At 36.4% G+C, this 11590-nt stretch overlaps 1 protein-coding gene across 1 annotated transcript; it reads left to right on the plus strand.

The window, feature by feature from the left end:
* The first annotated feature begins 3698 nt into the window (after positions 1-3698).
* On the plus strand, positions 3699-9277 carry LOC123547516 (uncharacterized). The gene is made up of 3 exons (XM_045334689.2): positions 3699-3877; positions 5490-6041; positions 6747-9277. The coding sequence occupies exons 2-3, from the start codon at positions 5502-5504 to the stop codon at positions 6777-6779; spliced, it is 573 nt and encodes a 190-aa protein (XP_045190624.2). The 5' UTR covers positions 3699-3877; positions 5490-5501; the 3' UTR covers positions 6780-9277.
* Positions 9278-11590: the final 2313 nt, after the last annotated feature.

Genomic DNA, 11590 nt, shown 5'->3' on the forward strand with positions numbered 1-11590 from the left:
CAAATAAAGGGCAAGTTACTCTAGCCAACCTTTTTTATCCAAGAATACTTCCCCTACCTCCTAGACGCCATTTACAAACAAATGGGAGGCTACCCTAACCAATTTATAATTGTTTTCCATCAAGGTTACATTCCCTACTCGCAAAATAAAGCGGAGATTACCCTAGCCATCTTCTTTCGAATCCAAACTTACTTCCCCTACCCCATTGACGCCATTTGCAAAATAAAGGGCAGGTTATCCAAACAGACCTTTTCCGTCATTAGTTACTGGCTCTATCCGGTTTGACGCCATTTGCAAAATAAAGTGCAGGTTGCCCAAACTGACCTTTTCCCGTCATTAGTTACTGCCCCTATCTGGTTTGACGCCATTTGCAAAATAAAGTAGAGGTTGCCCAAACCGACCTCTTTTTTCCACAGCCACAGTTTATTCCCTACCCATTTGCAAAATAATTTGGAGCACGTTTTAACGTTTCCTCTCCTGCATTTTGCAAATGGTGTCAATGGTGAAAAGGGAGAGGGTAACCTTGGAGGATGTGGTATGAGTGTTAGATTTCAAATGACGTCAAGGGAAGGACAGCAACTTTCCATGACATTGTATGTCATTTTTCGAATGACCTGGTTTTGATATCAGGTAATATACTGGTCGGAGTAACCTGCCATCCCTATATTTAAATTGAAGTATCTGTGATGTAAGGTGTAATCTCACATTTGTTTTGCAAATGGCGACAATGAAGGAAAGGACAGCAACTTTTGATGACAAACTGTTGCGTACGTGCGTGCGTGCACGGGTGGGTGCATGCGTGCGTGCGTGCGTGATCGACAAACATGTACACATTTTACATAGACAACAAGGACAAAACCAAGAGATTAAGGAACGCAGTTGGGCATCGCAACGGTCATTTCAAAATGTTTCAAATCCTTGAATAGTAATCTTCACAGATTTTATTCACATCGATAGGAGGTCAATTTGTCTTGGCAATTAGTTGTTCTATGCTCTGTTAATATACGACTGTGCACAAAAATGTTATTAGTCATCAATTTGGTATAATATAATATATGAATGCTGGTCAGGAGAAAATAAATGGAATTTGTCCGAAATCATTACCGCCATAGACATAGTTAAAACGCACTCTTCTCCTTACTGAAGAGCATAAGTGCCAGGTATATGTTGTTTATTAACTTGAAAATTCCAGGTGCTTAGTCGAATTTTCGACTTAAGTTTCTCGAGTTAATAAATTACATCATCTGACACTAATGCTCTGTCGTACCGCTTAAACCATTAGTATTTCTGTCCTGCACTAAAACCGTTAAGGCCATGTTGATTCTTATATGGGTCTAAAAAGTAATATGGAAAATTTTCTCTCTTTTTTTTGCAGAAATGTTCCTTGGATGACCTTCAACCGAAACTGAGCTGCGGCCCTCAAATGAGCTATCAAACTTTGCAAGTATTCACGGGAAAAATTGATAAATTCAAATGAATGGAGTACGTTTTTAATGTGGCAGACGCGATGCTTTGTCAGAAGACTACTCTTCAGCTTTAAAGGTGGAGGAAAACCTTGCTCTTCCTTCGTGAATTATTTCTGTCACAGGTTCATCTGGATAGTACCATATGTCTTCAAAAAGCCAATTGAATAGTCTCACATGAAATAATTCTACAGCCAAAATGGGTTCAGAACGGCAAGTGTATTGTGCTGTTCTATGTTGCGTTGTACTTTGTCGTACTGGACTGGATAATCTTACCTTTCCTGTGTATTGCAATGCTTTCCGCAGTGAACCGTACTGTGCTGTGTTGCCTTCAACCTTACCGTAGTGTTTTGTTGTACTTTGCTGTGCCTTATTTTAAACAGAGCAGATTTCAATACGAAGACATACAAAAGTATCTATTGTTTAATTCGGCAGAGCACTAGTTTATGTACGAATATAAATTTCTCAAACAGAGTCTCTACCATTTACCAGAGCTTTGCCACAAGTTTTCACGACATTATTGCCTGTGACTTGACAACCAAATTAAAAGGATTCAAAATGAAATGTATCAGAATGGAAATGCCATATGGTTCCATTTAAGTGAATTAACAAAAAGAGTACGAATGATATAATATCCTCAAACAGCTCAAATACAAGCCTTACTAATTATTATGCCCCCGGCATCTACTGATGCGGGAGGCATATAGTGATCGTCCTGTCCGTCCGTTCGTCTGTTCGTACGAGGTTAACCAAATGGGACCGTTTCGTCTAGCATCAATACCCCTCACTAGAATAACTATATACTAATGCAGATGTAACCTGTGACCATTCCTCATCTTCAGACATCACCTGACCTCAGTTTGACCTTGACCTTGACCTCATTTTAGACCTAGGTTGCTTTATATGGGCCATCTCTTGGTTAACCAAATGGGACCGTTTCGTCTAGCATCAATACCGCTTACAAGAATGAATTGATACTAATACAGATGTAACCTGTGACCATTCCTCATCTCCAAACATCACCTGACCTCAGTTTTACCTTGACCTCATTTTGGACTTAGGTTGCTTTATATGGGCCATCTCTTGGTTAACCAAATGGGACCGTTTCGTCTAGCATCAATACCGCTAACAAGATTGAATTGATACTAATACAGATGTAACCTGGGACCATTCCTCATCTTCAAACATCACCTGACCTCAGTTTGACCTTGACCTCATTTTGGACTTAGGTTGCTTTATATGGGCCATTTCTTGGTTAACCAAATGGGACCGTTTCGTCTAGCATTAATACCGCTTACAAGAATGAATTGATACTAATGCAGATGTAACCTGTGACCATTCCTCATCTTCAAACATCACCTGACCTCAGTTTGACCTTGACCTCATTTTGGACTTAGGTTGCTTTGTATCGACAAGGATGCCACCGGGGGCATCAAGCGTTTATTGAACGCAGCTCCTTGTTTTTAATCTTAAAATCCATAAAATGAAATGATTATTTTGAAATAGCAAACTCCTAGCTGTTTGAATTTGAATATTCCCGCCCTACAAACTTAGAGGTCAATGTTTTTTACAAAGTACTACAGGAATATCTGATTAGTAAAAAGAATGCAAGTTCTTGATGAGAAAACATTAAAGGGTTTCTTGTGACACAAGAATTAGCAACTGGTTGACCTAAGGTACACAGTTCTTATCAGTCATTTAGATGCCAGTTGAAAAGCAATTGTTTCTTCAAATATAACCCTTTCGTAAAACGTATGTCCTACAATATTGTATTAGTACCTCAATTTGAAAGAAATTCTCTTAAATAAATAAAAACTGTGGTGAAAAGTTTTCTTAACAGCTACAAACATTTTCTGCAATAAAAGTATCAGACATTGTTGTCCAGAGTTGGTATACTAGGCTTCATTAAATATGTTGATTTTTTTTCACTTGTAAGTTGATTGAAATTCCCGGTCTCTTACAATGCCTCACGGTACTATGTTGCGTCTTACTATGTTGCGTTACGCTATGCTGTGTCGTACTGTACTGTGTTGCAGGGGATTTGCTGTGTTGTTCGAACTGTGTCGTGTTGTACGGACTGTGCTATGTTTTGCTCGTCTTCGAATATCGTGGTGTAACACTGTGGTTAATGTAACCGCTAAATCACGTTAGAAATCTTGGCTAGTTTCGCAAGCATTTTGATAGTAATGCATTACATATAGTAGTGGTGACAGCCGTTGGCAATTTGACTTAAACGTATTTTACGTTTAACACTTCCGCCTAAATTATTTTGACACACGCAATACGTTCTCACTTCTTTTTCCTTGTAAAAGTGCAAAATTTAAATTATCTGTTGTTGTTGCTTTACTATGTAAGGACCAAAACAAATCAAAAGTTTATACATGTTATGGATGTAAATTCGCCACTAAAATAAGGTAATACCTGTAATCTTTGTATTTCTAGCTGTAACTGAAATTTTGGGTTTTCAAAGTTGGATACAGTTTTCTTTCAAACAGTCAAATTATTTAAAGCGACTTTGTTTTATTATGATTCTGTTTTATAAGGTTTAATCCATTGCGAGAAACAAAATTAGTTGTGCTGAAATAAAAAAAAACCTTCATAATTATATACAACTATTATTCATGACATTTGTAAAATACGTAACCTATTAGAACATTCTCGCTTTTTGAAAATATTTAATTTGTAAAAAGAAAATTTAATTCAGTTGTACCAACGTTCATACAGAGATATACATAGAGACAAAAAAAATGCATTGTAAAAAAAGAAGAAGAGACAAGCACGTATAGTGGTTTATAAGTGCCACCTCTTAACCGTTTTCATGAAAACTTTCGCAAAAAATGAAGTAAGTTATCACGTTAGTAATGAATGATTTCATGAAAACAGATGTCAAGAGTTTTAATGAATTACCAGGAAATCAAATCAAAAATTTTCGCGAAAGACATGTTTACAAAAGTTTTCATAAAGAGTTTCACGAAACCACAATCTTGCTAACTTGTCAGGAAATGCCTTTTGTTGATTATTCATTTAGTATGACATAAACATGTTACAAGGACATATTGGTGAGCAATATTGTATTTTATCAGAAAAGATATTCGCTATTACGTTTTTATTATGAGCATACGTTCTTGTTTACTTCTTTTTTTTGCATGGATTGAGGAAAATGCTTAGATTTATCATAAATTAGATAGCAACGCGTTTTCCTCAATGTGGATCAGTTACTGCAAAATAGAGTTACACTGGAGCGCAAGAAATTTTGTGTGTGTGCAAAGTCGCTATAAGACCTGAATTGTGTCAGTTGAACGCTTGACCCAACAGAAAAAAAAAACCTTGTTTCTATGCACTGTTTCATCAGTTTTCAAAGGAAATCGATCAAAACGTCTACAGTTATCTTGTTAGCCGAAAACAGCAAGGTTTTGCTAATCTTAAACATAACAATATTGATGTAATGGTTTTCCGTGCACCTTAGAACTGCCGGAATCCCATCCCTCGTAAAAGCACTCTAGAACGAGAACATAATTGTGACATTTTTACTCAAGGGACCTGAACTGGGTTAAATCTTCCGAAGCATATTATATCTTATACCAAGTTTTCTTTTATGGTAGTTATGACGAAGGAATAGTCAATCTGCTGTATCCAAATGGGGATGAAATAATATGTCTGAAATGTGGTTATGTGTAGAGAGATTTCTGAAAACAAAAGAAAACAAAATTAGTCTTTGACCGAAAATGAGCGTAACCGCATCTTCTGCAAAATCAAGCTTAGTCCCATATCACCCAAGGAACAACCCCACACCCACTCTGGCAACACGAAAGAGTTCTTATGTTGCAATTAATTTTGCGATTTATTCTCACAGCAGCTCTTGAGATATACATGTAGATCAGTCAAGGCACTACCTGCGGCATGTATCTTTTTTTCACTCTCGGAGAGTTTTCTTCTTTATGTTTATGTATATATTTTGTGACCTACATTGCAACCTCAGATAATGAACTTGTAAAAATAATATTTCTCAAATCTTATTTCCTTCAGTTCGAACCGGAAATGGGAATTCTTCGAAAAAATGTAGCTGTGCTTCTGCTGGTGTTGTCATGTTATGACGCCTCCGGACAGCTGAATGGGGCTCAAACGGATATCAATAACAGAGCTCGGATAAAACAAAGAGTACCTCAAGAGAATAAAACTGAACGTAGTAATAAGATGTTAGGCGCTGCCCAAATTTCGCCTAGAATCGGTGCAGTAGGACAAAACACTGTATTCAACGCGCAGAATTTAGAGACGTTCAATCGACCGGAAGGAACGGAGAGTCTAGTACGGAGTTTAAATAAGAATCAACGATTTGAAACAACGTATGGTAGGAATTTTGGGCAGTACGGAAGTTATAAAAAGCACAAATCGTGGCAGGAGGCCGTCGCACAAGACAGACAGAGACATATTGCTATACCAGAGGATCTCAAAACAAAGTTTCCCTGGCTTATTAATAAGCTACACTTACCTTCTGTTCATGGGTTTGGTTTGAATGGATTCTGGAATAGTTATGCTGTACCCGAAGGGACACCAGATGTCAAAGGGCTTGGTCCCGCGGTAAGTTCGGAGTTGGCGTATTCTTTGTATATAATACAGAAGCTACGAGGTGACAAGTGATCGTTTTTTATCTTATGGCCAGGGGATATTATCTCGTTCTCAGGAGCTAGTTATCTCGTAACCCAGAGATACTTTCTCGTTTCCAAAAGTTAGAATCACGAGGTTACGAGATTGAAAATCCGCACACTTGTCACTCGAGTTATTTTGTGACTATAAGATACTAAGTCGTGGAAACGAGATATTATCTTGTGAATACGAGTTAGTTATTTCGAGGACACGAGTCTTGTGGGAACGAGATAGTATAGACTAATTCGCGAGAACGAGATGCTACTTCATCGCCGCTATTTCAGTATTTCGTGGCACGAGATTCGTGACCACGAGATAAAAAGAGACACACACTTGCCACCTCGGAGCTTCCATACTATAATTACCTGGTTAAAGGCATGTGGATGTATAAATTATGTATTTGCTAATTCTGAGCATAATGTCGGGTTTCACTCGTCTATGGCAAAAATTTTTTAGGTATTTTCATTTAATTTCCGAAATCGATTACTCTATGTGACTCTTGAAATAAATATCTTTTTGTTCAACCTTGTTTTCTTTAATGACTCTTTTATTAAATTTATTATTACTTTTATGTTTGTTGGACCAGTAACAGAACTCAATTTAAGAACAAAATTAAATCTTATTAAATTTCTTTTTCAGAAGTTCGGCCAGCAGCAATTCGGACAACGTTAAAATGGGTCGCGATGGGTATTGGAAACGTGGGGGAAAAAAGGTGCCTGAAGATATTTCTGTAATACAAGACGCAAAAACGTAATAGTTGAACATTGACTATGAGAGAAAGACTATACAAGATTTTCTGTGAAACCTCAGGGTAGCGAGAGCCAACTTTTCACGTTTTATTATGTTTAGGGTATTTGTACCAGGTGTATATATTATATTATACATTTACTTAATTTTTCGAGATATTTACTCTAAATCTTAGTTACATTGAAATAACGGACAAAAACAGATGAATACTGATAATTTATTTGTGTAATTTTCGCGCGAATGATATGACCCCCTGTTCGTCGGCATGGCGGGAGAAAATTGTTTCATGTTCAAACCTTGTTTCAATACTCAGCAAATGTAACAAAAAAATAGAAAAATATGAAAAACACTGTAAACGCAGTAAAATGGTTCACTTTTGAATAAAAATACCATTTGTTGGGTTTGTCACTCTACATTTCTGATCAATCAGAACGGACTTAATATTACTTTATTACCAGGTATATGATTAAGTTCCTTGTACTTTTTTGAATTGGTGGTCGTTGACCTATCTTTCAACAAACACTTTCAGATGATATTTATACATTTAAACATTCTTGTACAATGTTGTATGTTTGATCCTGTTTAGATGCCATACTTGTATCAGTTCTTTGTTATAGCTCTAGATGCTTTGACGTGTTTGGTATATTTTGTTTTGGTTATTTTAAGTTTATAGTGTAATAATTTAAATTGTTCGGCGGTGCATGTAATATTAATGCATATACTTTACTATTTAAAATACATGTTACGGACAACCAAACAGTACTAGATTTCTACCAACAAAAGGCCTAGATCTACCAAAAATAAGGCGAGAAATTTCAGTATTAAATATTGAACATATGTAATATAGTCGCGCGCTTTTTACACTGTCTTCAGTCTTAATTCTTATAATTTTCTTGATAATATTTTTGTTGAGAGTCATAGACGAAAAAGAATGAGTTTTAACTTTATAAAAAATACATAAAGAAGATGCATACTGACCTTTGTGAAATTCCGTTAATGGAAGTATCTGCGGGTTGCAGTCGGTTCCGGTATGTGAAAGAAAAACGGACAGATGGGAACAAACGGCCGTTCTCTCGGATAGTATGACGAATTGTACGTATATTTTGCATATACAGTCAACCATCTGAGATTAGGGGGTACCTGACTCTAAATACCAGTTACAAACTAAACATATTCAGTGCATCTTTACCTATGAATGACGACCACATATGTACATAAAGACATACACCTTTTAGACTTTCTCAAGCATTGGCGTTTGCTTTTACATATATATACGTTTTTGACATCACATAATCAAAGCCTTCGCGCGGTTTATTTTTCGATTTGCCACGGTTCACAGGAAAATTGAACGTGACGGCATTACTGATGTCACAATATTACCTCACAAGTTCGCGTGTCAACCGTTGTTTATCGCAGAATATACAACAGTTGACTTCCTTCTTTGTTTAAAATAAATCGAACCGTATTAGAATGTATATTTTATATTAAAATTTCAGGAGAAAAAAAAATTCAATGAAATAATACTAAATGCATATTTAGCAAATGAAATATTCTGCAAACTGAAAAATGATATATCTAGTATAATTTCCCATTTACTTTTCTATAGTGAGTAATCTATCAAAAACAGCCCGGAAGTGACTGGCATTTCTATGAAACAATTCTGCTTCCGCTTGTTCCTTAAAGCAAAGTGTATTTACTTTAGGACCCATAAGGGATCACCTGAAATAGTTATGGTCGTCTTAGTTACACTTGTGAACTGGTTTCGTTGCACAGTTTATTAGGACAACCACTCTATGAGAACGAGTTAGTTAACCCACCAAGATATATGTACATGCATTTTGCAAATACTCAACACCTTTCTGTAATGGGACATTGATCAATGCAGTTACTAAGTCAGAATAAAATTGAAATGAACTGAATTTGTTTTATGTTTTACTATGAACACATTCAAATTAACGACTTTAAGGGTAGATCTCGGCCTTTGGTGGTTCACTAGCCGCAAAACACCTTTGTTATATTTTAAGTGTCTATTTATGTTTACAGAAGATAATAGAATTGAAAAGGCAACGCTGAGCTAATGTTAATCCTAACAGCCAGGTCCTCTTAAATCATTTAAATAAGTAAACGCATTTTCAAAATCGGGTTAGAAATGACAATGTAAAAACATTTTAATATCTAATTAAAATATCGGGCATTTTGCTTCCGAAGCATGACATCTTAAAGGAAATGGCGAATTTAATTTATTCGTAGATATTTAGTTGTACTATATTTTCCTTATCCTGTAAAATCATTTCTCTGCCCTTTCCATTTACCAACTTAGTTATATGTCATTTAAACTTCGTATTTGGCGGATGATATTGCTGTCATTAAAGTTTTTTTTGCAACATTGTAGAACATAATTGCAATAAAATATCAAGAGTTCAGTTTTCGTATTTTCACTGAATAAATACAGACTAATAGGAAAAATTTCATTTCAGTTTGTATGGAGGATATTACATGAGTGTCTTTTCATATTGAATCTATTAAAACGAGTCGAATACAGTAATAAATGTGCGAGACTCTGCCGAGCGCTCAGTATTTGAATACGACATGTATAGCGAGCTAGATACCCTATGCGAAAATATCTACGATCCTTCATGTCATTTCCGGTAATGCATTTGGGACTAAATCTGAAGCCAACAGAATGCATTTAAAACAGGCCTAAGTGGCAAATTTTTAAATGGAAGATATACCTTTTTCTAAACAACAAATGCAGTAAAATACCAGGCTTTTGTCCATCACATAATGTTTTATACAGTGCATACAATGTTTACTTCAAAACTGACTTTCAGTGTCAATTCATGAAAGAGTAGACCTTTTTGTGGGGGCTCGGTCTTCTTGCCATTTAGGTTACTAGAGACAGATACACTCCACTATGGAACCAGTACTCTCATAAAATCATACATGGAGATCTTAAAAACAACGAAAAAAGACCGAGGGCTTTTTTACCTTGCTGTCTGTGCGAACAGTTGCAAATACAATGGCAAACTGAGAACCAGCTACTGCAATATATTAACACGAAGAGACACTATGTACATGAAAGTTCTTTTCTTTTTGCGTAACTGCTCGAAGGTATACCAGTATAATATGTTCTTAGATATTTCACTCTCAATAATGTTGAACATTAGCATAAAAAACCGGCCACTGACTACCTTAATTCTACATAAAGTTAACCTTGTTTCCACATACCATATGCAAAAGCGGCGACCGTCTTGGACGCCAGCTTTGATTTCACGCCTGCACTGTCAGAACAATATTTTCGTCTAGACTGAAACCGAAATGCTAAGTAAACGTTCGTTTAGGAGGAGGAGTGCTACGTTCGTTGAATTTCAAACGTGTTGATATAAATCTTGAGGCATGCTTTAAAGGAACGAGCATTAAGATACCAAATTCAAAGCTGCCTGTATACATTGTGCACGTCTTTATGATTTAGAATAAAATTAATAAACCACCGTAGTAGAAAAGTTAGATTATAATTATGAGAGACACTGACAGCTTCTAAGGTCGTCATGCCAACAGGAATTGTTGGGTTTCTTTGTACATATGTATATGTATATCGTACATGCAAACTGGCTATAATTTTCCTAGAAATGTGCGTGCATGATGAAGCCAATTTTAAATTTATAAAGTCTTCTATTATTTATTACGGTCGTCGGTCGGTATTACGATAGAACTTTTGTCTAAAAACGACGAAATGGAGGCTTTTTGTACCTTGCTTTCTGTACGAACAATTACAAACGCAGTAACAAGATGAGAACCAGCTAGATCTATTGCAATATATAAACCCAAAGACACTCATTCTGAATAAAAGTTGTTTCTTTTTGTATAACTGGTCAATGGTAGCCTATACAAGTATATTTTAGTCAGATCTTAAGTCAGATCTTTCTATCTCAGTTATGTTGAATATAAGCAAAATAAATGGACCGTTGACTAGCTCAGCAAAGTTTACAAAATCTAACGTCGGTTTACCTAAGTTGCGCGTCATGCTTCCAAATGGGGCGACATTTTAGTTACTTCTTATGACTGATTTGTCATTACTTATTTGTTATTAATTCATTGTTACTACTTACATATTAGTTACAACATTGGAAAGGCAAAACGCGGTTAACTGCATCATAATGGAGAATAGCCCTGGTATTAGTAATCGACAAATTGCTTTTGTTCGACTGAAATTGAGAGAGCGCCTTGTACACGGTGGCGATACCCTGGGTATGCAGGGGTGCAAAATGGCGGCGGAATCTCTAGATTCAGGTAACATTTTTTATTATTACTGTCTTAATACTTAACCAATATTAACGAAATAAAGACGAGTGCCCGCTCATAAGAATACTACACCCTCGGCTATAAAGCTTGGGCTCCTGAGTTTCGTAGTTTTTGTGAAAAGTGCAACGGCGCATTCTGACGGAAAAAATGCAACTGCTATGTAGGGGGCATTTTTATGAAAATGACTAAACCAACTATCCCCGTGTGTTTCGATAAACGGCTTATAGGGCGGAACCGGGCTTGACATGTTCCAAAGCTGTTGTAGAACTTCAGCAAGTGAAATCGTCAGTTTTCGGCATTTCCGGGCGATTGAAAGGAAATGCTATGTGGGGGAGGTGTTTTCATTATGTTATGTGGGGGTGCTTTTGACCTGTGAGGGTGACTTAACTGGCTGCTAGAGGCACGCAGTGATATGATCATTTGATATATAAAGT

The sequence above is a fragment of the Mercenaria mercenaria genome, chromosome 9 (assembly GCF_021730395.1).
Source record: "Mercenaria mercenaria strain notata chromosome 9, MADL_Memer_1, whole genome shotgun sequence".
NCBI lineage: Eukaryota > Metazoa > Mollusca > Bivalvia > Venerida > Veneridae > Mercenaria > Mercenaria mercenaria.

Excerpts from the sequence above, each read along its gene's own strand:
- LOC123547516 (XM_045334689.2), top strand. The coding sequence starts at position 5,502 with ATGGGAATTCTTCGAAAAAATGTAGCTGTGCTTCTGCTGGTGTTGTCA. Across the intron at positions 6,042-6,746 it reads TCAAAGGGCTTGGTCCCGCG|AAGTTCGGCCAGCAGCAATT; the intron begins GTAAGTTCGGAG and ends TTTCTTTTTCAG.